This window comes from Ursus arctos, unplaced genomic scaffold (assembly GCF_023065955.2).
Source record: "Ursus arctos isolate Adak ecotype North America unplaced genomic scaffold, UrsArc2.0 scaffold_7, whole genome shotgun sequence".
Classification (NCBI taxonomy): Eukaryota; Metazoa; Chordata; class Mammalia; order Carnivora; family Ursidae; genus Ursus; species Ursus arctos.
In genome coordinates, this window is record NW_026623089.1 from 51,300,469 (window position 1) to 51,327,516 (window position 27,048).

Here is a 27,048-nt window from a genome sequence, read left to right on the forward strand (position 1 = left end):
ACGTCTGCCTTTGGCTCAGGTCATGATCCCAGAGTCCTGGGATCGAGTCCGCATCGGGCTCCTTGCTCATTGTTCTCCCTGTGCCTGCCGCTCCCCCTGCTTGTGCAGACTCTCTCTTTTCGACAAATAAAATCTTTAAAACAAACAAATAAATAAAATGATCAGGAAAACAAATAAATAAAATGATCAGGAAGTACTATATAGTGAGGGTAATATTTGGATAAAAATCTGAAGAGTGAGTGACTGAGCTGCTTATGAGGACCAAGTAAGATGAGGACCAAGAATTGACCATTCTAGGTTGGTGAGCCTCCTATTCTTAGATCACATAAGTAAGTTTATTAAATTGTCTCATTTCTAGTCTCATTAGTAAGTTTGAAAAATAACCATGGTTGTTCTTTTTTTTTTTTTTAATGAGGAAATTACTAACAAGAATTTCAAGTGAGTGACATTCTTTGGTGTGTTGATATGTAACTCATCGTTGAATTTATTGTTTATCTGGGTGGTTTAGTGAGGATCTGGGCCACGTGATGTCAAAGGACCATATTCTAGTTTTTGTGGGGAAAGTCAATACCACTTGAGAAGAATTCATCAAGCCAGGTGCCACTTGTTGCCACCTTTTGTTTCCATTCTCTGGACATCACATTCATCATTGTTTCAGATCAGGTAAAGATGGAGAAGATAGATACATTTAATTACAACGAAATTATAAAACTTCTCCACATAAGAGACACTAGAAGACTAGAGAAGATATTTGCCAAAAGTCATATTCACAAAAGACCCAGAAAAACTAAATGTAGTTAGAAAGACTCAAATTAACCAGTCTGAGTGTATTTATTAATTGCTGACAAGGATATGGGTAAATTTATTTATATTAACTTACTGGTGGAAGTAAAAGCTGAAATAGCTTCTTTATAATGGAAAAAAAATGGAGGCTGCCAAAATGTCCGTCAATAAAGAAATGTATAAATAGATGTCGTATAGGCACCTGATAAGATACAACACAGCAGGGAAAAAGGATGAACCGTGTGTGTGTGTGTATGTATGTGTGTGTGTTACACGTGTATAAATTATGGACAGATCTCAAAAATAATGCTGAATTTAAAAAAGTAAAAGTTAGTGTGATACTTTGTATATAAACAAAAATATATGTAAAAGTATACTATGTGTTATTTAAGGATATATATATATATATATACACGCACGCACGTACACGCACACACACACACACACACACACACACATACACAAATACCCAGGTGTATAGAAGTATTAAAAAACAGAAGATTGTGCAACAAACTCATGATAGTGAATGGCTGGTAAAGAGTGGGTGGTCTTAAATGGAACTTCATCTGTAGATTTGAAATAAGCATGATGGAATGTTTATTTCTGGGTATTAGACAAGTAGGTCTTTGTTATATTATTCTTTATCCTTTGAGTAATTCTAAATTAAGAGAAGGGGGCCAAGTTTCATAGGCTAAGCCCCAGAGAATTATTTACCAAACCATTTATATATAATTTGTCCTTATTTACTGTGGATCTTCTACCTCTGGATCAGAGGAAATGAGGTAACCCTGTATTAATTAACTCATGACAGTGGTCTCTCCTAATGTGTTCTTAATGGTATCACGGTCAGATGAAAGAGCAAGGATCTTTACTAGCACAGATCATGCCCTTTATTCTGACTGTTGATTTTTTGCTTTTTTGTTACCAACTACAAGCATATCAACTCATGGGAAGTATATTTGGTTCCATTGTCAAAAGCATGGAGATGCTAGCTTGACAGACTGGGATGTGTAGAAGCTTAATAACAACACCGTGCTTTTTTCCCCTGTCTAACCTCTTCCCTACAGGGAATCTTTAACCAGTTTCAGTGTAGTAGCGAAAAAGTGCTTCCATCTGACACTCTCCGCAGTGCTCTGGCAAAGACTTTCCAGGATGAACAGCGTTTCCAGCTGGGAATTATGGATGATGCTGCGGAGTGCTTTGTAAGTGTTGGCCTCTGGCCCTCTTTGATTTGGGGTGAGACTGTTGATGGTCTCCATCAGGGACTGGGTACTTTACTGTAGTATTTACTCTGCCCTAGTATCTACAGTTAGAACTAAGAATTTCCCTAAGTTTTCAGAGCTCTAGGGTGTCTCTGCTAATGAAGTAGGAATTGCATAATGGGTTTATTCTTTTTCTTTCCTTCGGGCTTAGAGTAGTTTTGTGCTTGCCATTGCATAAAACAGTGGCTCTCACCTTCAAAGGAGACAGGGCTCATTAAAATACAAATTGCTGTGTCCCACTCCCTTGAGTTTCTTATTCAGTATGTCTGGATTAGGGCCCAAGAATATCTAGCTTTAACAAGTTTCCAGGTGATGCTAACCCTGATGCTGCTGGTCTGGGGACCACCGTACTTTGTGAAATCCTGCGTTACTAATGATAATTAAACAGAGAGTAACTGAGTCCCTAACACAAGTGTAATGTGCTGTTTAGGTAGCTACATTGCTCCCAGTGACATTTAGTAGAAGGCTCTTCTGAACTCTGGGTTCTACCCATCAACCTTCAAAAGACTCTCTGTGTGCATCCATTAAAAAAATCTGAGAGTGATCTATATTCCATTACAGGGTAAAATGTCACCAAAATCAGAGAAACTGGATCACTTCTATATTGCTGATAGGAATGTAAAATGGTATAGCCACTCTGGAAAACAGTTTGGCAGTTGTTTAAAAAACTAAACTTGCAAATTATCATATGGTTCAGCAGTTGCATTACTGGACATATACCCCAGAGAAATGAAGACTTAAGTTTTCACAAAAACCTGTACATGAATATTCATAGAATCTTTATTTGTAGTAGCCCCAAATTGGAAACGACCCAAATTCCTTTAATGGTAAATAGTGAAACTTTGGTACTTCCATGCCATGGAATACTATGCAGTAATAAAAAGGAATTACTAATTTACACATCAGCTTGAAGGGATCTAAAGGGAATTATGCTGACCAAAAAACACAGTATCAAAAGGTTATATGCATACCATATGCTCCCATTTATATAATATTCCTGAAATAACAAGTTTATAGAGATAAGAGAATAGATTAGTGGTTGCTAGGTATCAAGGTTGGAATTGGGTGGGTAAGGCTATAAAGGAATAATGTGAGGGAACCTTGTGATGGAACAGTTTTATATCTTGATTGCAGTGGTTGTTATATGACTCTATACATGTGAGAAAATTGCGGAGAGTTACACACACAAATAAGTGTATGTAAAACTGGTGAAATCTAAATAAACTCTGTAGACTGTATTGATGTCCATTTCTTGGTTTGGTTATTGTACTATAGTTATGCAAGATGTTACCATTGGAGGAAAGTGGGTGAAGGGTACATGGACCTCCTACACAATTTTTTTTGAAGTTTCCTGTGAATTTATAATTATTTCCAATTAAACAGTTTTCAAAAAAGCAGAGGTATTCTTACCTTCCAAGCGGATTACTATTTCTCTGAGTAAACTGCCTACCAATTTGTGCGTTTTTCTATTAAGTATCACTGATATACTGCTTTTGTTCTTTCCCTCTTAGGAAAACCTTCTGATGAGAATTCACTTCCACATTGCTGATGAAACCAAAGAGGATATATGTACTGCCCAACACTGCATCTCCCACCAGAAATTTGCAATGACATTGTTTGAACAGGTGAACCTTATTTCTATCTACATCACTTCTTCTTCAAGAACACTTTATGCTGGGATGCGGGGTATTAGATGGGTGCCAAAACAATCAGTGACTGTGGCTGCTTGGTTTTGCTTTTTTACCTGGGCCCAGTGTGTGTGTACTAGCTGTGGCGCCACTTCTGATCCGCTGCCTTTCATCCAGATGGTGCATTACATCTCCACTACTTCCCTTTGGTGAGTCTTAAAGGGTTCTCTGTTTGTGCCCTTAGGTACTCCTTAAGGATTGAGTTTTCACTGAAGGCATCCAAATAGCTTACGTTTTTATTGTTAAGACTATGCTATATTGTAGGAACTCAGAACAACTTTAAAGTAACCTTTGTTGTTCCTCCTCCTCTCCCAACCATTTCCTTTTGTTAGGTTCAGTTCTGGTCAGCAAGGTGGGAGGTGAAATGGGGACTCTATGAGCTTTGGATTTGGGGACAGGCAGGGGCACTCATTATGTTTGGGACACTGAAGCTGGCTGGTCAGGACAAGGGGCTTTGGTATAGTGGGCAGAGGAAGAAAATCAAACATGTGATTTAGGAGTTTGTATGAATAATCTATTTGATTTAGTTTTAAGTCTGAGTAACTCCTACCATCATTCCCTTCCATTCCCTATCTTAGCAATCAGGCTATTTGTATGCTGGAAAGACGAGAAAAACCCTCACCAAGCATGTTTGGTGAGCTGCTGCAAAATGCCAGCACCATGGGGGATCTGCGGAATTGTCCGGTGAGTTAAGTCAGGGGTAGGGTTCAGAGTGGGGAGAAGAGCCCTAGGGTTAGTGGAATTGAGGCAGAGCCAGTAGGAAACATCTCAAACTTGTCTTATATATGTATTTCAGAGCAACTGTGGAGAAAGGATTCGGATTCGCCGTGTGTTGATGAATGCTCCACAGATTATCACAATTGGGCTAGTATGGGACTCAGACCACTCAGACTTGGCAGAAGATGTCATTCACAGCCTGGGTACCTGCCTTAAGCTGGGTGATGTAAGTATTACTACCTTTATCTCTGACTTAGAGTTCTTGTGTCTTAGTATTGCTTAAGGGCAATGAACACTAAACACAAAAGTATATCCTAGGTGACAAATATTATAGAGTTTTGGACAAATATACCTGTTATATGTGTACACATACACGTGCATGCATTACCTGCTCACATACCTCCTTTGGGTAGGTGGCAAAGGCTTTTTAGAAAAAAATGGGATGATATTCGCCTTGAAAGACAGGATGGGCAGAGCTTAGCTACTGATAAAAATCAAGCCATTTATAGAGTTATTGTGTGCCCTACTCATTATTTGTTTGTACTGGTGTAGGGTAGGGAGGTATATTCAACCACAGGTCAAAGAAGTGAGCAGTCCTGACTAGAGCTGCTATGGGAAGTGAAGGGGTAGAAGTTGGTGACCTGAGTTTTACAATACAAAATTTACAGTGAGGAACCCAATGTCTGTTGAGAAGGCAGTGAAGTAGCTTGGAAGAGAATTTAGTGGTTTAGTGGTTTTCTGTGCATCTATTCAGAGAAATAGGGGAAAAGATTTCAAGCCTGGGGTCCTTAACCTTTATCAGCTCCATGCCCTACTATAGGTATAGCCAGGGTTTTCCTTCAGTTCAAGAGAAGAGCCAGAAATTCTGTGGTTTCCTTTCTACTGGTTTCTTTCTCATAACAGTCCCGTGACTAAGGAGATTCCTTGTCATTCTTTAATGTCACTAAGCCACAACTGAGAATAAATGAACTATTTGGGATCTTATTTTAGGTCTCCTTCCCAAGGAATCTCTGACATGAGTAGGGTATGCACAATTAAATCTCACTTTTCTAAATTTCTGTAGTCTACGTCTTATGTATTGTTCTAGTTTTATTTTATTTTTATGATGATTTTCTCATTCAAATAAGTTTCTCAAGTCAAATATCCGTTTTGTCAAGTTTTTTTGGTATGTTCTTCGAAACTATGGCAGTGCTAGACATCTACAAATTACAATGCTGATAACCAGGATGGTGGTATTGCTCCTCCTAAGGGCATTTTTACCCCTTAGTTCGGGTCTCAGAAGGAAATTTATGTTTATGGCACCAGCTGATAAGTAACTTTTGAAACTTGAGTGTTTTGTTTTTGTTTTGCTTTGTGTTTTTCAAATTTCTTGGCTCTTCTTATGATAAGCACAAGCAATAAAATATTATTGAAAGTATGAAGAAACAGCACCACCTTACCAGTTTACTGGCTTCTATCTGTCTTGCTTTTCCCTACATTTTGTCTTTTTAGGTTCATTCTGATGATTAATACGAACTAGGGAAATTTTTAGACTGAAGAGTGGAGAAACAAGTCAGTACCTTAACAAGAAATGATGGAGTCTGCTGAGAGATGATGTGAGAGGGTTGAGTATGTGACTGTTTTTCCATTCTCTTTTTTCCCCACAGCTGTTTTTCAGAGTGACAGATGACCGGGCCAAGCAGTCTGAACTGTACTTAGTAGGAATGATCTGTTACTATGGCAAACATTATTCTACATTTTTTTTCCAAACAAAGATCCGCAAATGGATGTATTTTGATGATGCTCATGTCAAGGAGGTAGGAATATTCAAGCCCTTCTTAAAGTGTTTGGTGACTGCAACAAAAAACTAAGGATAATTACTTGTCTACTTGTCTTCATAATTTTGATGTCTGTTTACCTATCTATTGAATTTATGAGAGTGTCAGTCTTAACTTCTCCAATTAGATGGTAAGTTCCTTAAAGATAGGATCGATATATTCCCTGTTATTTTCTCTGAATCTTCTCACCATGCAGTCAGCACAGTTCTGTGTTTACTAGTTGACAAAGTGGTTTTTTTTGTTTTAACGTATTAATTGGTTGATTTGAGTGAGAACAGTTTAATGCTTCAAATTAGGTTAGAAGGTTAGCATGAAGTTCAGAATTTCAAACTGAAATTATCAGTGGGTAATCCTTTATCCCAGAGCTGCTATTGATTATTCTCTGATTGCTACCTCCCTGAAGTGCCTTAACATGTTTTGGGGATAGTGTAGGGGAAAAAAATGGGGGCTATGAGGATATTTAAAGCTGGAAACTTGTTACTATCTAAATCACAGAGTCTGTGACTGCAGTAGTTAAGGTGATCTGCATGAGTTAGGAAGCTTTTGAGATAAGGTTAGCAGCTAGAAGATTCCTGACTATAATTTACACCAGTCCATGGACGGTAAGCAGTGTCTTCTACAAATAGTAAAGTCTGTCAAATTTCCTGATTGTCTATCTCTTTTTTTGCTGTTGTAGTTTAGGGCAATTTATATGAATTCTTTGAGCTTTAGCATTTTTATTTGAAAAATAATACTTGCCTTATAAGATATTAAATAAGATTTGTATGTAAAAAGGATATTTGTTTTAATTAAAGTAATAGTTATAAATTTACTGAACATCTATTATGAAATAAGCACTATGCTAGTTGTTCAACTCTCTCAAGAGCACACCATCTCAGAATGTGACTGGTTCACGTTTAAGAGAGGGTGAGTTTAGGGATTTGATTGGATTGTTGTTTCCATGGCTCTTCTGTCACTCTTTTCCACTGCTTTGGCAGTGCTGAATCCAGCTCAAAGCTAAGGCCGAGGTTCAGCTGTCTATTCTAAGCAGTTTGACATTTTATGTCCTGCCATGTGTGAACTCTGAAATGGAATGTCATTTATTCTAAGGCAGTCTGTGAGAGAGTTTCTGCCTGCTCTTCAGCTTCATAAAAGCGATTTTAATATTTAGGCAAAAATTATATAATTTATAGAATGATAGAATTGCAAATTTCCAACAAGGGCTTTAATCTGTGAAAAGAAATTGATCACCAAGGCAGCTGAAGTCCCCTCACATAGCATATTCACCTTTGAGAACTTTCATTTATATTTCACAACTGAATTGATGTTTCACAGAAATAAAAGTAATTTTATTCATCATTCCTACCTCTTACAGGGTTTTACTGCTTTCTAAAAGGGTTTAGCAAAAAAAAAAAAAAAAGAGATTTAACAAAAAATTTATGAAATTTAGGTCTAAGGTCTCTTTGTGGTCTCTTTACCCAATTTTTGTCTTTTTATCTTTCTTACTTTCTTTAGAAAAACAGAGTAGGAAGATATGTTTTGAATTGTGGATATGAAGTATAACTGTCATGTTCTTCTGATTGTTTCTGGTTCAGATTGGGCCCAAATGGAAGGATGTGGTGACCAAATGCATCAAGGGGCATTATCAGCCTTTGCTACTGCTTTATGCAGACCCCCAGGGTACGCCAGTGTCCACCCAGGACCTGCCTCCCCAAGTTGAGTTCCAGTCATACAGCAGGACATGCTATGATAGTGAAGATTCAGGTGAGCAGTCTGGCTCTTTACCTCTTTCTTCTCCTTTCCAATGTGATCACTGGACAGTTAGGACTCATATATAATCATGAGCCTAGCACATAGCCTAGCCTGTAGAAAGAAAATCCATTTGAGATGGAAAGAAGTGCCAATTCGTGCTGAAGCCCAAGGTGTGCCAGACTTTGTTTCCTTCGGCCTTCAAGAATGTATTGCCTAAGTCCCCTGCCCCTGATTCACAAGTGAGAAGGCAATTAGGTTGATTTGGCCTGAAGTAATAAGTTTCAGGGAGACTCGGTGTTTAACCTTCTAATAATGGTAAGATGACTAATTCTTACTATCAGTTTAACAGTGACTTCACCGAAGTGTTAAGACCAAGAAAAATTATAAGAGTTACTACAAAACTAGTCATTTTGTTTGGGAAGAGAGACTTTTGTTTTAAAATGCCAAGTGTAATAGCAATATTCCTCAGCCTATGAATCAGTTTTTCACTTCTAATTCAATCGTTTGCAACTTAAATCATGTTTTCCTGTAGAAACGATTTGCAGCTTGATGGCTAAAGTCTGAGGTTAGCTCATAGAGGCTTATAATATATTAGAAATATAATCCTAATGGTTTTGGCTTGATTTCTGAAAAGGAAGAAAAAGAAATATTCATTTCTTCTTTTAGATCTAGGACTGTCCCAGAGTATAATTTTGAAAGAGAAGACACTTGTCCTTGGAATTTTTTTCCCTCCCTTTTGTGCCTCTCTCCTGCTTGGTACCTGGTGTTCTTCCCAACAATGTACCTACCCAGACCTGCTCTACTTTTTCTCCCTTCAGTCAAACACCCATTTCCACTTTTGTGCTTATCTCAGCAAGTTGTTCAGAGAAAAGTAGTCTGATTGAACTACTTTACTCTAAAGTATAAATAACAGCCCCATAATTTCTCAGATATATTAAAAATGCTTACAATGTCAATTAAATTTTTTAAAGTGACATTTCTGGCAGTATAGGAGAAAAATTATGGGATGGGAAGCAACTGGTTATGTATGCCAGGTCGGCCTGGGACTCTCCATCTAAATAGATCTTACTTTTCACAACTTTTTCCTTTCTTCCACTTTTCCCCATAGGTTTTCTAAAAGCCCCACAGTTTTTCACAGTGGCAGGCAAAGTGAGGGCTTCCGCAAGGTAGGGGCAGGAGTGGGAGGAATTGTTTGTGTGTCTGGGTTATCTGGAAGTTGGGTGTTGGGAAGAACGGCTCTGGTATATCCTTCTCACCCTTCCATCTAGGAAGTTCTTGCGTTATGGACCTTTGTTGACAACCAACTCTTTGCCTTCTCTCTGTCACTATCCTCTCTTTCCTTACTTTTGCATATGTGTCTCCTCCTTCCCTCAGGGAGGGAGCCCTCCATCTCAAGTGACACTCGAACAGATTCCTCAACGGAGAGCTATCCCTACAAACACTCCCACCATGAGTCTGTGGTCAGTCACTTCTCTTCTGATTCTCAGGGGACAGTCATCTATAATGTGGAGAATGATTCCACGTCTCAGAGCAGTCGGGACACAGGTAGGGAGTTATACAGTGGACCCTGCTTGCCTGATTCAGTTCCTACATAGAGATTCTCCCAGGAAAAAGAAACTGGGGCAAGTCAGAAATGTTTGTCATGCAAAGGGAAAAAGGCACAGAACTCGGGTAATTGGGTGGGATGAAAAGAAGCAACACAACTCCGAATGAACGATGATATTCCATTACAGATATTTCTATCAATACCAGCATATCAATAAGGATGATTATAATGTGATTATTGATGTGATTGCTTATTCCAAAATCTGTTTTTTGTTCCTGCTATATTCTTGATCCCTGTCCTTCTCATAGTGTTCCAGTAAACTTTCGTGGTCTTGCACCTCATTATGTTTTCATGCCAGGCTTTATCCCAAGTGGAGGGCTTTGAGAGAAGGGGCATATTTATAGGCATGGGACACTTGCTTATCACCTTGCTGGGCTTCCTGAAGGACAGAAAAGCAAAAGAAAGAAAGCTAGTCTGTTTGTTATTGTGAGTTCCATGTAGAGAATATTCTTGAACTGTTCTGTTAATCTGTAGAAGAATGTACCTGTTGTCAGTGGAAGAAATCAATTCAGTACATGAAAGGAAGAACAGTGAGTGACTCACTGCTGAGATGAAAAGTTTATCACCTAATGCATAGAACAGTGCCCATACTCTTAGAGACTTGGGAATTAGTGAGCTCATGGCTTTAGATTGGTGGTTCCTACTCTGTGCTTGACTTTTTTTTTAAAGTTTTTATTTTAATTCTAATTGTTAGCATACAGTATAATATTAGTTTCAGGTGTATAATGTAGTGATTCAACACTTGTCATACAACACCATCACAACGAGTGGCACTCCTTAATCCCCATCACCTATTTCACCCGTCTTCCCACCCACCTCCCCTCTGGTAACCATCAGTTTGTTCTCTTCAGTTAAGAATCTGTTTCTTGGTTTGCCTCTTTCTTTTTTCCCCCCTTTGCTCATTTGTTTTGTTTCTTAAATTCCACATATGAGTGAAATTATATGGTATTTTTCTTTCTCTGATTGACTTATTTCATTTAGTATAATACTCTCCAGCTCCATCCATGTTGTTGCAAGTGGCCAGATTTCATTCTTTTTTTATGGCTGAGTAATATTCCATAATAGCCAATGGATAAAGAAGATATGGTATGTATGTATGTATACACACACACACACACACACACACACACACAATATCATACACACACACACAGATATGATATACCATATCTTCTTTATCCATTCATCAGTTGATGGACACTTGGGCTGTTTCCATAATTTGGCTATTATAGATAATGCTGGTATAAACATGGGGGTGCATGTATCCCTTTGAATTAATACTTTTATATTCTTTGATTAATACCTTTTTTTAAAAAATAGGGAATTTTAAACATTTTCAGAAGTATACAGAATAGTATACTGCTCCTTCATGGACTCACCGCTTAATATCAGTAAGTATAACTCATGGCCAATCTAGTTTTATCTATACCTCTACCTACTCCCCCTACTCCTGGATTATTTTGAAGCAAATTCCCCATATTATTTCACCTTTTCCATAAATATTTGTAGTATGTATCTCTAAAATAAGAAATCATTTTAAAACATATTATTATCACACTTAAAAATATTAATAATTCCTAAAAACCACTAAATAACCAATAAGTTTCAAATACACAAATATCTTGTAAATTTCATCATCTTTTAATGGTTTGTGTGCTTGATTCTGAATCCAAGTGAGTTCTACACATTGGGACAGATTGATAAGTCTTTTACGTTTCTTTTGAACTGTAGGTTTCTCTATTTTTCCTTGCAGCTGATTGTTGAACAACTAGGTGTAGTTTGTCCTATAGATTGCCCACATTCTGAAGTTTGGTAAACTATGGTAAACTCTAGCATGTTTCTCTGTTCTCTGTATTTCTTGTAAATTGGCAGTTGGATCTAGAGGTTTGGTTAGATTCATGTTGGATTTCTTTCGATGACTACTGCAGAGGTGACTACTGCAAAGTATGATTTTTTTAAAGACTGTATTTCTGAAACTGAATCAGGGAGAAGCCAAATAACAGGATAAAGAAGGCATATTTTCCAGCAGAGTCAGGTTTATGTTAAAGGTTTGTGAATGGCTGGGGGTAGGAGAGCATATTCTCATTGGTTTAACATTTGCAGACTTAGTTGCTCCAAGTGATTTCCTCCTTTCCTAAATCTTTCTTTTGGGCCCAGAGGTAGCAAAGTATCAGATAAAAGCAATAAAATATTACATTGGTAATTTCTTGAAAACAGGTAGCCATATCAGTACACTGCTGATACCTGAATACGTACAAAAATTTTCTTATACTAACATACGAAAACGAATTAGCTCTGGGTGCATTTGAGAACCTAGAGGATTTTCTCTAAACCTGTTCTCTAATTCAGTTGTTTAATTCACTGTTGGCTTCCCGCAGGTTAGATGATGATATCTTTTAGAATCTGACCTTTGCTGTTATCCAATCATACATTTACATCCTGTGGGCTTGAAGCAGGGCAAGTTATGTAAAAGAGCCCATATCTCCTGGGCTTCTCAGCGATCAGTACTGAGGAATTATGAAGTGTAATCTCTGGGTGAAGTCAAGTTTGGTAAAGCACTCATTGGGGGATGGGAATGAGAATTATTCAAAGTTCAAATGTCCTTTTACATGATTTACATTTAAGGAAGATTTAGAACTGAATCTTAAAGCCACCCACAATTGGAGCTCTTGTGGGCAAAGGCTGGGGCACCTGGGCCAATACCAGATGTAGTAAAAATTAGGCTTTACTTGGTATGTGTTGCTAAATGAAAGGAAAGCTCTGTCTTTTATTTATGAGAGTCAAAATATGTTGATACGTGACATTTTTATACAATCTTTAAAACTGTCACCTTTTAAAAATTACCAAGTAGTGTGTCCTTCTGGGTCACCGGGAAAGATGACAAGCAAGATCAAGACTGGTAATTGCTCAGGAAACACTGTAAATTTGCAAGCTCCCATTAAGTACTTGAGCTTCTCTGCATTTATTTATTGAGAGATTCCTGCTACACTTAAATCAGATAGTCTTGGCCCCTACAGCTTCTGATTCATGAGTATACTAAATTTGTGGCACTGCTGTGAATCCCAAAGGGAGACTATGTTCTCAAGAGGATGAAGGTCAGTCTCAGATACCAGCTTACTCCCATTTCCTTGTTCTTTCAGGACACCTGACTGATAGTGAATGTAATCAGAAACTCACATCCAAGAAAGGGTCACTGATAGAACGCAAGAAGAGCTCTGGCCGGGTTAGGAGGAAAGGCGATGAGCCACAGGCCTCAGGGTACCACAGTGAAGGCAAGCCACTCTGCACTGTTTGTCTTTCTTCATTCACTCTGGCAAACTTGTGTCATACTCCACTCTGGCTTTTCCTTTCTGCTTTCACACTTTGGGGTCTGGGTATCTATGATCATTTTAAACATTTATATTTGTTTAATTCTTTGTGTTTTTAGGAGAAACACTGAAAGAGAAACAGGCTCCTAGGAATGCCTCTAAACCATCCAGCAGCACCAATAGACTAAGGGATTTTAAAGAGACAGTCAGCAATATGATTCACAACAGACCATCCCTGGCTTCTCAGAGCAACCTAGGATCTCCCTGTGTGGGGAAGGGAGGAGACCAGACAGACAAAAAGCCTCCTAGAAACCTGTCTTTACACTCTCGTGACTGGGAAGTAGAGAGTACCAGCAGTGAGTCAAAATCCAGTTCTTCTAGCAAGTATCGTCCAACATGGAGACCCAAACGGGAGTCTCTGAATATTGACAGTATCTTTAGTAAGGACAAAAGGAAGCACTGTGGCTATACCCAGCTTAGTCCCTTTTCTGAGGATTCAGGTGAGGAGATAATTAGGGAAGAGTTGGGCTTTTGAATAAAGTTGACTTATGTATTTAAAAAACCTGGATTTTCTGGTAAACTCAGCAAGGTACTTTTTTATGCTGATGTTGAGCTTTTTGGAGCTAGGAGTTCAGTGAAGGAGGAGCTGGAGGGAGGGGTTGGTTATGTCTTAATTTGAGGCAGATGCTAAATCTACCTCCTTTCCTATACTTGTCCTTTGATCGGGATAGCTAAAGAATTTACACCAGATGAGCTAAGCAAGCCACCTGCTTACGACATTAAAACTGGTGGACCAAGCCCCCAGTACAAGCCCTGGGGCCCAGCACGACCAGGCTCTCACCTTTTAGAACAGCACCCTCGCCTAATACAGCGAATGGAATCTGGCTATGAGAGCAGTGAGAGGAACAGCAGCAGCCCTGTCAGCCTGGATGCAGCCCTGCCTGAGAGCTCCAGTGTCTGCAGGTATTGTTTGGCCTCTGAATAGTGGCATTGTCCCTTGCAGCAATGTGAGCCACCAGGAGGCTTTTCAACTCAAGATTATCAGCTTTTTTTCTTTCTTTTTTAAAAAATTGAAATGAAGTTGATAACATGTTATATTAGTTTTAGGTGTACAACTTAGTGATTGGACAATTCTGTATATTACACTATGTTCACTGCAATACATGTAGTTACCATCTGTCACCATAGAATATTATTACCATATTATTGACTATATTCTTTGTGCTGTACTTTTTATCCCTGTGACTTATTTATTTTATAACTGGAAGTTTGTACCTCTTAATCTCCCTCAGTTATTTCACTCTTCCCCCAACCTTCTTTCCTCTGGCAACCACCAGTTTTTTATATTTGTGATTCTGTTTCTGTTTTTTATTTGTTTGCTCATTTGTTTCGTTTTTTTAGGTTCCACATATAAGTGAAATCATACAGTATTTCTCTTTCCCTGATTTATTTCACTTAGCATAACAGTACCCTCTGGGTCCATCTATGTTGTCGTAAGTGGCAAAATTCCATTCTTTTTTATGGCTTCGTAATATATGTGTAAACATACCTTATCTTCTTTTCCATTCATCTCTTAATGGACACTTAGGTTGCTTCCATATCTTGGTTGTTGAAAATAATGTTGCAATAAACATGTGGGTGCTCTGTCGACTTTCTATGACAACAGCACCCTCTCCTGGAAGAAGGAGCAAAGATTTGAGAAACAAGAGAGCTGTATTATACGTAAAATAATTATTTAGTAAATAACTTGTAATGGAAGAATTCATGAATCAAAACATAGTTCTATGATCAGAGAGAAAATACAGTTGTTATTTATTCTTTCATTTAGGATAGTTTTTTTAAGGGTTACAGGGATTCTGTGTTTTATAAGTCAATGATATTCATAATTCCAAAAGATAACAGTGATGATTTAATAGTGCTCATTGTACCTTGTTCTTAGGGCCCAGTTTGGTTAAATTTCAGATCTTCATATGTTGTTTCTACTGAGTTTCCACAGAGGCAAGTTTCTTAACAGAGTTGCTGCTTTGCAAAGAGTGATTATATCTTTTACAAGGGTGATGATCACATCCTCATTTTTTCCCACTGCTTATCCCTTGACATGGGATCCAGAATTGTCCAATCACCTGTTGAGGTTTACACATGAGAAGATGGCTATAAAGGCATAAGAAAGAGGAAGGCAATCATATGAGAGCTTATGTTTATTAATTCATTAAATAAATTTTGTGCCAATACTGTGCTAGATGCACAAAATGTGAATAAGGTAAGATAAGATGGGGGAACTATTTTCAGAAGTAGTTTAGCAGATACTTTAACTATATATTATTTTGATTTTTTTTAAAGATTTTATTTATTTGAAGATTTTATTTGTCAGAGAGAGAGAGAGCGAGCACAAGCAGGGGGAGCAGCAGGCAGAGGGAGAAGCAGGCTCCCTGCTGAGCAAAGAGCCTGATATGAGACTCGAACCCAGGACCCTGAGATCATGACCTGAGCTAAAGGCAGTTGCTTAACCGACTGAGCCACCTAGGAGCCCCTGTTTTATTGTTTTTTGAGGGAATTTAGTCTTAGGAATGCTGCAAGTTATCACCCTTCTGATGTTTTCAGTAAACTCTGGTTTGTCTTTTGAAGGGATCCAAGTACTAAGAGATCAGCTGGGTTGGCACCTTCCTGGCGTCACATCCCAAAGTCTCACAGTAGTAGCATACTGGATGCAGACTCCATAGCATCCAGGAGTAGCTGGACAAAGAATCAGCCTCTCTCAGGTAAGCAGAAAGACACTGGCTTTGGAGGACTGGATTTGACTGCCAATTCTATTTGGAAAATAGCCTTACCTGAGCACATTCGAAATTAGAGGACAGTTGTACTTTAAGTTTTCCATCAGTATTTAAATATGGAGGCATTTGAGCCATTCCATCTTTGGACTTATCTATTTTTTGTTCTTCATCATGGCTTGCCTGATGGTTCTTTCCAACTTGGGGAGAGCCCTTGTGGGAATAAGAAGGAACAGAAATATGGTGAACAGTGTTAGTAGCACCGGCAATCCTCAGAAGAATAAGTTCTTGGGTTTTTTTCCTTGGTATGGAAGAAGCCTCATGAGAATGGATTTCTTATTGTTTAGTTGTATGGGTTGAGATGCCAAAGGGAGACACAAAGGCTATGGGCATAACTGGGGAATAAGTAAGTCAAACCTATCCTTATCCCTGCCTCTATATCCTGTCCAGTATCCCTGTTTTCTTTTCCCTTCTTGAGTGTGCTTTTTGTCCTCAGACTCTCTCCTCCTTTTTTTTTTTTTTTTTTGAAAGAGCACACAAGCAGGGGGAGGGGCAGAGGGAGAGAGAGAGTCTTAAGCGGACTCCACACTGAGCGCCGAGCTCCATCTCATGACCCTGATATCACAGCTTGAGCTGAAACCAAGAGTCAGATGCTTAATTGACTGTACCACCCAGGGGCCCCTTGATCCTATCATTTTAGTCTGGCACAGAACAAAAAATTTTGTCTGGTAATTTTGATCATTCATTTAAAAAATTACTGAAGTAAAAATAAGTCCAACAATTTAGTAACCTCACCTTTCCCTCTTCAAATTGAAGGAACTAGTATTATCATCAGGATATATATATTTTTCTACATTTTTTTTCCATGCCTATACAAGTGTATAGATAAGTTTATTACCACCATTTAAAAAAAAAAATGAACACCTGAGTGGCTCAGTCAGTTAAGCATCTGACTCTTGGTTTTGGTTCAGGTCATGATCCCAGGGTCTGGGGTTGAGTCTCACATCAGGCTCCCTGCTCAGCAGAGACCCTGCTTCTCCCTCTGCCTGCCGCTCTCTCAATGCTCTCTCTCTCTCTCTGACAAATAAGTAAAATCGTTTTAAAAAAATAAAATGAAGCCATACTATGCATATTATTCTGTCACTTGATTTTTCACTTATATCACAGACATTCTTTTAGGTCTGTTTGGTTCCATCTATGAACATTTATAAAATTGAATTTTTATTGGATATTTTACAAACTTTTTTTAAAAGATTTATTTATTTTTAGAGAGAGCAAGCAGGTGAGGGGAGAGGCAGAGGGAGACAGGAAGGACTGTCAAGCAGATTCCCCGCTGAGTGCAGAGCCTGCCACTGGGCTCAGTCTCTCAACCCTGAGATCATGATATGAGCTGAAACCAAGAGTCCAACGCTTAACTGAACCACCCAGGCGCCCCTACAAACTTTTTTTACTGGGTATTTTACAAACTCTTTAAAGAGATGTTGGAAGTTAAGGCTGAGAAATTGACTTGCTTGAAGATTCCCAATGAGTTAGTGGCAACACATAGCTGAGAATGCTGTCTAATGGTTAAGAGCATGGATTTTGAATTTAACCTGTTTGACTTCAGTTCAGCTCTACCATTTACCATCTTTGTCACCTTAGGCAAGTTATTTATTTATTCTCTTTGTATCTCTGTTTCTTCATTCCTAAAATGTGGGTAATAATAGTATCTACTTCATAGGTTGCATGAGAATTAAATGAAATAAAAAGAATTAAATGAAATAAAAGTGCTTAAAACTGTGCCCATCACATAGTAAATGCTCAACAAATGTTAGTTTTCACATTGTTATTGTTGTAATAAAGCTGCTCAATAAATAGTTTACCATCATCATTATGATTCATAGCCCAGATTTCACCGTGAATCTGATGTGGAAAGCACTGTCCAAAACATGAACTCCAAATTGAATCAAGAGTTCCAAAGGAAAGGCAGTGCAGTGGCCATAAATACAGCAGGTGCCTAGTCTTAGTTATGGTAATGTGACAATTTCTCTTCTCCCTTGCTTGTTTTCAGGTGGGGAGATATCTTCCAAAAGCGAACTGGATGAACTGCAGGAGGAAGTGGCCAGGAGGGCCCAGGAACAGGAACTTCGAAGGAAACGGGAGAAGGAATTAGAGGCAGCTAAAGGATTTAATCCTCATCCCAGCCGCTTCATGGACTTGGATGAACTGCAGAATCAGGGTAATTGTTGTGAGCATAGGTTGTAGCTGATGGGGACAGAGAGAGAGAGAAAACAAATATTCAGGCTTGTAAATTCCTGTCTTCTGTTTAGCTAAGTTGTATTTCATCATAATTCACACATTTTAGTGAGAACTAGTGAAAGCAGGAGGTGACAGGCACTGATTTTGGGCTCATCTATTGAAAGTCTATAGTTTAGAGACAGGATATTGTTCATGAAAAATATTTCCCATGAACATCTGTAGAAGGTGTAAATAAAACTAGTCACAATTCAGAAACAGCGGAACAGGGCAGTGAATGAGCCACACTGATGAGGGAAATTCTACTTGCTGGGCAGAAATATACCCTTGAAATTGCCCACCTAGAGCTTCAAGGAAGTAGGTCTATCAAACAGGTTCTAAGAACACAAAGCTTGATTGCCTTTGATCCTCTGATGATTCATTTCCCAATCTGATACAATTTTCATGGACTTTACAAGGCTTCCCCAACTGCCCCAAACTAGTTACTTTTTTCCTTCAGCTGCTTTACGATGTCATTTTGTACCAGGAGAGACTAGTCTTCAAAATAGGAGTTTAAAAAGACTGAGGTATATACTGTAAATAGACTCCTGAAACTTATATCTCTGTTTTTCTTTCTATGAAATGAATTTATTGTTCTTATTATTCAGAATCCCCAGATGTAACAAATTATGCTACAGAAGTGCAAAGAATAGGAGTCAGTGCTGTTTTGGGTGGTTGCTTTCTTGCTGACCACTTCCCACTTTTTGTCAACACTTAGAGAAGCTTAGTGGGCTAATTTGGGGCCTATTTTGGGACCATTTTTCTCCTCAAATTTTACTATCTTTTGATTTGAGGCAATTGTTTCTTTATATTTCCCAAGGCACTGTATCTGTTTCCAAATTAGTTTTAATTTCCTAGTTCCTTAGTTGTCCCTACATTTGGATAGTCTTCTTTTCCTTTTCATCCTCAAGCTATGTCACATTTGGGTCTCAGGTTTATATTGTTTCTGAAGGAGGAGTCTTGTCATCTCCTTTCCTTACCTTTTTTCCTTCCTCTATTAATTGGGTAATACATGAAAGTTGAGAGAGAATCCTTCTGGCCACATTTCATTGTGAATTCTCCATACACTTTGATTCGCAATCTCCTGGAAGAGCAAGGAATGGAATACTAAGATTCTAGAAGATTAGAATTAAAAAAAAAAAAAATCTTGTATAGTGATGATCAACTATAGTCTGCCTATACATCTGTAGAGAACTTTTTTTAAATGGCTCTCACTACTATCTCTGATGGTAAAGATTGTATAGATTTAGTTGATGTCAAATATTATGAGAAAACTTTAGGCCTGGAGGGTGGGGTACCCATATCTCTTGGTGGGCCTGAATGCCAGGTTTTTCAGTACCAACTTAACTACTTCCACTGCCTACCCATTGCTCTCTAAAAGCCACGGTGAATTAAGGAGTGAATGTTAGGGGTTTGGAAGAGCCTTTCTTACCATGTCCAGCTGGAGGTAAGTGGAGGATGGGGCCATTATGAGAGAAATGACTCTGACATTTCGATATTTTTCCTTGTGAGCTTGTGGAAACTCATCATTAATCCCAATCGTGGGTGAATTTACAATACGGCTTATTACCAATTTATGGTTATGAGTGAGTAAAAGCCAAGGGGTACATAAACTTGAGTGTTCTTTTACAAAAGTTGCCCTTACAGTACTTTCTTGCTTTTTCATCTGGCACTGTATTTGAACTCTTCTGCGCCTGCTTTGGTACACATTTGCTTTCAGAGGAGGAAGGAATATTTCATGCTCACAGTATGGGAAAGTGACTGTTGCAGTCGGTTTGGCGAGCAAGGATATGATGAAAGAAAATACCTAGCACTGCTGATGAAAAGTGTGTCCTTGCAAATAAGCAACAAGGGCATTTCAACTGCCCTGGTAGATATATTGAGGTTAGGAACTGTAGAGCAACTGTACCCAAGAGGTGTACTAATTTTCCAGTTGAGGGTGGCACAGAGAGGACTGTGAATTGATGTAGGAAAGAAGTTTTACAGATGACTTTCCACAGAGTTGTGAAGCCACTTTTGCCTTAACACAGCAGTAGAGGTCTCCATGGAGGTCTGGGACATTTTGACACTCGTTGGCAAGATGTATCTTGTTGCATTGTGGAAAAACAGATCAGTTTCAGGCATAAGAATCCACCCTTCTGCTGTAGAGAATACTTTATTCTTTTCTTGAGAGTCCCCTTAAGAGCTCTTGGAATTGGAATATGTGGTGGATAATGACATACTCCTCTTTCATGGCCTTGGCAATGTCTTGGCTAAGGCAAAAACGGATGTCCTACTTGTTTCAGAGAATTCTTCATAGCCGTGGAGAGTTAGAATAAGGGTAGATCAAAGGCTCAGCAGCAAGGAGCTATGTGCACTGAGGGGAAACATCACTACATAGAAAAAGTTGGAACGAACTGTAATGAAAATGAAAAGTGCTGGCCCTTTCAGGGAGGAGTGACGGCTTTGAGAGGTCCTTGCAAGAGGCAGATTCAGTGTTTGAAGAGTCGCTGCATCTGGAACAGAAGGGAGACTGTGCTACAGCTTTGGCTTTCTGTAACGAAGCTATCTGTAAGTAACTCTCACTGCTACAGCTATGGCAATTTTAACTAACTTCGTGATAGGTATCGTTAGAGTCATCACTCAGATGGGATGAAAACACCTTTAAGTCTCCTCACTGTCACTCTCCCAAACTGAGGTCCTTTAGGCTATCTTTGCCCTTCAGATTTCTAAGGGTGCCACGTACTATTGCTGTGGCCTATGGATATTTACTGGAATAACCTCAGCCGGAGTCCACAGATGAACTATCCAGCCATGCCTACCTTCATCCCAAGATGAAGTCAGACCTCAGATTTGAGGTTAGTCTGCTCTTTCTCTAGAAACTGACTAGCTAGGTGGAGCTTATGGCAAGAAGAAATGAGTATATTGACTTCGACTTCCCAGGCCTGTGACTTTGCACCGCATATTTGATTCGTTTCTCTCCTGCTTTCCTGGTATGCTGCACCATAAAGTTACAGTGAAGGACTAAAGCTTAGAATTTGTATCTGGTTCTTAAATGTGACCCACAAGAAGCTGTGTTCTGTAAAGACAGATGCAGATTTGGATCTTATTTCTGCTGTTGGCTGTCGGGAAGGGGAAGTTGGGAGCAAAATGTGGAGACCAGAGTCGGACAGGTCAGTTGCAAAGGACGAGAGTGGCAGTCTCTAAGACGGAAGCACCAGTTTCTCTTCCTGACTCATTTTAGTTTTAGCTTTTTGTTTGTTTTTTTAAATTCGAATTAACCTGTTTGGCCTCCATGGCTTCCATGAATGTTCCTTAGAGCCAGAGCCAGCTCTGTACCCTGGACAGTATGTGCATGGTCCACGCCTTGCATTCCTGCTGCATATTTTGAGTTTTACTGCATATCTTTGCTCATTTTTGGTTCAATTTTATTTTTATTTTTGTTTGTATTTTGTGTTCTGTTTCTGCTATATTTTCTTTTGCATTTTAGCTAAACTAAGACTTGCCCTGCATGGTGCCAGCTCTAGCACTCACAGCAGAGCCCTAGTCGATAAGAAGTTGCAAATCAGTATTCGAAAAGCACGGAGCCTGCAGGAACGCATGCAGCAGCAGCAATCATCGCCGCCGCCGTCGCAGCCCTCAGCCTGCTTCCCCTCACAGGGGGCGGCCCTCCCTCAGCCAACAAGGTAGTGCCTGGGATCCACTGTAGTTTATGGACACTAGGGGAGGAAGTGACCATGGGTGCTCCATAGTCAGAGTTCTCCTTGTCTTGGTGACTACAGAGGACAGAGAAGAGTCCTCTGGAAAGATTTTCTTCTCGGGTCAGACATAAGGCGGAAAGCTCATCCCACTGCTGGTCCTTTTCTTAATAGTTCCTAGAAAGATACAGAAAGTATGGCATAATAAATAGACCATTTGTCCATATTTCCTGTGGGTGAATTTGTCCCTGGACTTGTGTAATAACATGATTATTAAATTTGTACATATTGTGTTCTCAGACATGGCAATCTGAGCTCTATTGCAATAGAACCATATGGTTTGTTTTGGGGATTTCAGTGCTTCCTGTCTCTGGTGGAAGCAGAGAAAGCCGTCTTTGCTCTGATTGAACCATAGAGAGGAGACACAAAGATTCCCTTTGTTTTGCTTTGCTATGGGCAGCAATAGGAAAAAAGTCCCTGGGGCCACTGATGTAGTTTTCACACTTTAGCTCTTGAATTTGGTTCTATTTAAAATACATAGATTTAAGTTAAAATTCATTTTGGCCATTTAATAAGCCTGAGTAGTTCTCAGAATATAAATATTATAAAATAGCTAAAGTTTATTGAACATTAAAAAAAAAAGATTTTACTTATTTATTTTTAGAGAGAGAGCAAGTGAGAGCGAGGGAGGGCAGAGGGAGAGGGAAAGAGAGAATCTCAAGGACACTCCACACTGAATGCAGAGCCCAATGCAGGGCTTGATCCCATGACCCCAAGATTGTGACCCAAGCTGAAACCAAGAGTCGGACGCTCAACCGACTGAGCCACCCAGGCACCCCCATTTATTGTACAGGCGCTAAGCTAAACACTTTCTCACGGTAACCTTAGGAGATAGGGACTGTTACTTAGTGATATTTTATAAATGAGGAAACTCAAGCTCAGGGGTATAAAATACATAAGATACCCAAGATTGCTCAGCTAGTAAGTAGTAGAGGCGTGGACTTCAAATCCAGGTCTGTTTCATTCCATTAGGTCTTCTCCATAAGTATAATGATATATTCTCCATAATGTCGTAAGTGTGACTGGGTGGCTATCCCCACGAAAGATGATAGAATATTATCATTCAAATTTAATGCTAATAGCTGGGATCTTCCTTTTTCTTCTTTTCTCCTACAGTATACTCTAGTAGTTGAATGCTGATCTGAGAATCTGATGAGAGATATGTTTTGAATATAAGCAATTTAGGCAGCTAAACTCTTTGTAGAAAACTTACACCACTTGATGTATGTAATTGAGGCTTTTGTTTAAGTGCTTCTAACACTGAGTTTTTTAGGTCAGAAATACAAAACAATTAGTAAGAAACCTAGTAAATGCAGTTAATTTCTAGTCTTACTCCCAAATCTCAAGAGAGTCATAGTGCATTACTTTGAGAAAATATCTCCGTGAATAATACAACCAAATCCAGATTATGAAAACACACTTGAAGTGGTTGAATTCTGTGTAATCCCATGAACCCAAATTATCCTATACTCTGTAAATGTGCCTTTTGGTTCTTTTGGCTGGTCTGCCTCTCAGGACCCCCAGGTATGAGTGATTTCTAGGCTTTGCTCACCTTCCATGTCATCTGCATGTGGGATTAGCAATTTTTGTTTTTTAATTTGCTAGAAGAATATGATTGGAATGGGACTTCAGAGGCAGTGAAGAATATTGACAAGGACTTCACTTAATATTACTGTGTGCAGCTTTGGTGAGGGCATTGGATAAAGAGGATTAATATTACCTATTGCTTGGGTGTGAGCTGACCATGTGCCTGCCTTCTCTTGTGAACCTCTGAACTGTCGACTCTACTTGTGCTTGTCTTTCTGTTTATTTTTACCATTCCCTTTGTGGATTGCTAGAAATGGGAACCAAATGAACAGGTCTTTTTGTAAGTGATTTTGTCATTTAAGGCAGCTTATGACTGGCTCTCTCCATTTATTTCAGTGAACAGCCTATCCCGCTCCAAGTATTGTTAAGCCAGGAGGCTCAACTGGAGCCCTGCACGAATACAGAGTTTGGGGCCAGTTCTTTCATCCACTCACCTGCTTCCTGCCATGAGTCACACTTATCACTATTCCCAGAGTCATCTGCCCTGTCTGCCCCACAGCACAATTCCCCTAGTAGGTCTGCCTCAAACCTTCTGACTTCAGTTGAGGAGGACAGCATTGACCCCTCTGCACTCCACAGGCAGGCCTTACCTAAAACCCCAGGGAGGACTGAGAAGAATGCTCATTATGGTTGGGAACCATTGGATGTACCAGAGGGTAAGCTGCAAGGCTACAGGGGTGACAACAGCAGCTGTACCAGGTTCCCCGCACAAGAAGGAAGAGGCATTGATCAAGAACAGCGATTCCAAGAAAAGAGGGATCCTGCTGTCTCATCCCAGGTGATGCCTTGGTCACACTCAACTGGAACAGATACTTCTGAGAGAGGAGATGTACACAGCCTTGGCTGTGGTCCTTCAAGTTCATCAGTTCAGCCCAGCCTTCCCCTGTACAGGGCCTGCCACCCCGTAATGCCTGCTGCTTCCTCACCTATGCTTCACTCTCCTGATACTGTGCAGAAAACTAACCAATGCCTCCAAGCCAAAAGCCTCAAAACTTTGTTGACTTCAAAAGTGGATGCAGGCAGTGAGGATCCCTATAGGCCAGAGTTTCCCAGCACAAAGGGGCTTGTCCGCTCACTAGCAGAGCAGTTCCAGAGGATGCAAGGTGCCTCCACAAGGGATGGCACAGGTTCCCAGGATAGAAGTTTGACAAATAGTCTAAGGAAGAACTCTTCCCCTTCTGACTCTAAGCCTCCCTTCCTACAGGGTCAAGTGAAAGGCCACTGGCCTTGGGCAAAACAACAATCCTCCTTGGATGGTAGGGACAGACTACCTTCCTGGGAAGAACCTGCTGATTATCCTTCTCTTGCCTTGAACTCTGGGCTGCCTAATAGTGAAACTTCTAGGGGAAGACAGCCCAGGTTGGCAGAACCAAGCATGAACCAAGGAAAGCCATCTCAAGTGAGAGATGCTAGGCCTAAGGAACTAGGCAGCAGTGTCGACTTGGGGACTTCCTTGCCTTTGGACTCCTGGGTGAATGTCACAAGGCTCTGTGATTCTCAACTTAAACATGGGGTCCCTGGGCCAGGAATGAAGTCCTCCCCCCATGATTCCCATACCTGTGTAGCCTATCCAGAAAAAAACCACATCCTTTTGCATCCACATTGGAACCAAGACACAGAGCAGGAGACCTCAGAATTGGAGTCTCTCTACCAAGCCAGTCTTCAGGCTTCTCAAGCTGGCTGTTCTGGATGGGGGCAGCAAAATGTGGCCTGGCACTCATTTAACCAAACAGGTAAGAATGCAACCATGGGCAGGGGGAGTAGGGGGACATATAAAAGCTGAAAGTGAGAGGACAAGATTAGAAGAGGGTTTGTACTCTGTCCAGATAACATCCCCAGCTTAGGAGGTGGTAGCAGATCTTCTGACTTTATTCATAAAGACTTTAGGACACAAGAGCTAGACCTTTTTCTGGCTAGAGTAGAATCAGCAGGGTCTAGTTTCCTCCTTCTAAAGGAAGAGATCAATGAGTATATGCCCAGGGCTTCTGCAGTATGCAGTGCTAAGGAGTAGTTCATAGGTTTTTGAGAGGGACTTAGCATGAAGTAGGGGAGGCTGAGAAGAAAAGTCATCCTTCTATGGTTTAGGAGCTGAACTAATCCAAGATCCAGCTTCCAGATCCAACTTGCAACAAGAGTGTCCACATGGAGCCATATCTCCCAATGTGGCATTTCCAGATCATACTGAACCAGAAATATCACGAGCTTCCTTGACCCCTCAGGAAGTACCAGGTGTAGAATTTTCAAGATTGTATGCCCGTAGGATTCCTGTTCACTGACTACCCCTTAGATTATATTGTGTGAAGAATGATGTCTATGCCTTAAACGTACTTCACAGACTTAGTTCTGGAAACTGAAAACATAAAGAATATTTATAACTTAGATTGATGTACTTGAGAACTCCAAACCTAACTATTGTCCTGGTTACATCATTAACTGTCAGCATAAATCTGGACAAGTCACTTAATATCCCATGGCTAAGTTTTTACATGTAAAATTAGAGAGTGGGTTCAATGATTTTTTTTTAAAGATGCCTTCAAACTCTTAAAATGATATATATGATTCTGTAAAATTGAACTCAGAGAATTTTATCTTTAGTTCGGTATGACAGTTTCCATAACAGTACAGGTTCCTTGCATGCTGCCAACTGATGTTTAAATACTGCCATACAAGTATTTATTGAGTACCTAGAAGCTGTTCCTAGAAGCTGTTGGTGGGGGGAGATCACATAAATATAAGATTTGATATTAAGGTATGTTTTTTACATGGGATGGGGCAGTATGGGAAGATTCTAAAGAATGAGGAAAGGCTCGCATCTACCTCAATTAGCTTCCTGTGTGAGGGAGAAAGAATATGCAAATGTCAAGTATTTTCAGAATAATAATAAATGCATATAAAAGAATATATTGCAATGAAAATTAAACTAACTGAATGTCAAGCATTATATTACCCCTCCCCAAAAAGCAACAAACATAAAAACTCTTACATTACCCAAAATAGGAAATTTTTCATTGTAGATACTTTTTTTTTTTTTAAAGATTTTATTTATTTATGTGACAGAGAGACAGCCAGCGAGAGAGGGAACACAGCAAGGGAGTGGGAGAGGAAGAAGCAGGCTCCCAGTGGAGGAGCCTGATGTGGGACTCGATCCCATAACGCCGGGATCACGCCCTGAGCCGAAGGCAGACGCTTAACAACTGCACTACCCAGGCTCCCCTCATTGTAGATACTTTTGAAAATATATAAAGTAACAAAAATCATTGATAAGCCCATTCCTAATTTCATGAGTTTATTTCTGGCTTTGTTTTTTTATGCATATATACTATATATTTATTTTGTTTCGATTTTACAAGCAAATCGTTACAATATATGTATGTAGTTTATTCTCATGATATTTTTACATTATAGCCATGAGCATTTTCCCTTTCTTTTAAGGACTGGCAATATGCTGCATATGAATGTACCGTAATATATTCAACTATTTTACTATACTTTATATACTTACAATTTTTAGATAAATAGATGATGAATACCTTTATATGTAAGTGTTTGGCCACAATTCTGATGAGCTTCTCAGAATAAATTTTTAGAAGGATAATAACTAGCCGAAGGTTTGTATACTTCTAAAAGTCTCTTGATATGTACTGGTAAATTAGCCTTCAGGAAGATTATACTTCTGAAAACAATTTGAAAAGAGTACCTACTAAACATTATTTTTTTGCTTAATAGTGAACAAAAATTAATTTTAAAAAATCCATCTGATGAGTCCTCAA

General features: G+C 39.4%; 1 protein-coding gene and 1 long non-coding RNA gene across 20 annotated transcripts in view; one reads left to right on the forward strand and one right to left on the reverse strand.

Annotated features, from left to right (window-relative positions):
- Positions 1 to 27,048, forward strand: part of USP54 (ubiquitin specific peptidase 54) — a 141,388-nt gene that overhangs the window by 102,336 nt on the left and 12,004 nt on the right. For 7 of the 18 annotated variants that reach the window (XM_044386163.3, XM_057308780.1, XM_057308781.1 and 4 more), the window contains 16 exons: positions 1,851 to 1,985; positions 3,557 to 3,670; positions 3,800 to 3,882; positions 4,312 to 4,417; positions 4,530 to 4,676; positions 6,097 to 6,246; positions 7,842 to 8,010; positions 9,373 to 9,543; positions 12,745 to 12,876; positions 13,032 to 13,412; positions 13,644 to 13,875; positions 15,538 to 15,671; positions 17,731 to 17,898; positions 20,385 to 20,504; positions 21,424 to 21,619; positions 23,615 to 25,011. In XM_044386163.3, the coding sequence (XP_044242098.1) occupies positions 1,851 to 1,985; positions 3,557 to 3,670; positions 3,800 to 3,882; positions 4,312 to 4,417; positions 4,530 to 4,676; positions 6,097 to 6,246; positions 7,842 to 8,010; positions 9,373 to 9,543; positions 12,745 to 12,876; positions 13,032 to 13,412; positions 13,644 to 13,875; positions 15,538 to 15,671; positions 17,731 to 17,898; positions 20,385 to 20,504; positions 21,424 to 21,619; positions 23,615 to 25,011 (3,835 nt within the window). Of the gene's footprint in view, positions 1 to 1,850; positions 1,986 to 3,556; positions 3,671 to 3,799; positions 3,883 to 4,311; positions 4,418 to 4,529; positions 4,677 to 6,096; positions 6,247 to 7,841; positions 8,011 to 9,372; positions 9,544 to 12,744; positions 12,877 to 13,031; positions 13,413 to 13,643; positions 13,876 to 15,537; positions 15,672 to 17,730; positions 17,899 to 20,384; positions 20,505 to 21,024; positions 21,107 to 21,423; positions 21,620 to 23,614; positions 25,012 to 27,048 lie in introns of those variants that run through there. The other 11 variants (XM_057308783.1, XM_048219243.2, XM_057308782.1 and 8 more) reach the window with 6 other exon arrangements.
- Positions 1 to 27,048, reverse strand: part of LOC113259182 (uncharacterized) — a 47,203-nt gene that overhangs the window by 5,973 nt on the left and 14,182 nt on the right. Inside the window, exons 2-7 of one of the 2 annotated variants that reach the window (XR_006410108.3) lie at positions 19,387 to 20,449; positions 18,935 to 19,038; positions 17,543 to 17,924; positions 15,741 to 15,893; positions 14,841 to 15,035; positions 14,462 to 14,587 (exon numbers count right to left, since the gene is read on the reverse strand). This is a non-coding gene — a long non-coding RNA (uncharacterized LOC113259182). Of the gene's footprint in view, positions 1 to 14,461; positions 14,588 to 14,840; positions 15,036 to 15,740; positions 15,894 to 17,542; positions 17,925 to 18,934; positions 19,039 to 19,386; positions 21,809 to 27,048 lie in introns of both variants that reach the window. The other variant, XR_008958082.1, reaches the window with a different exon arrangement.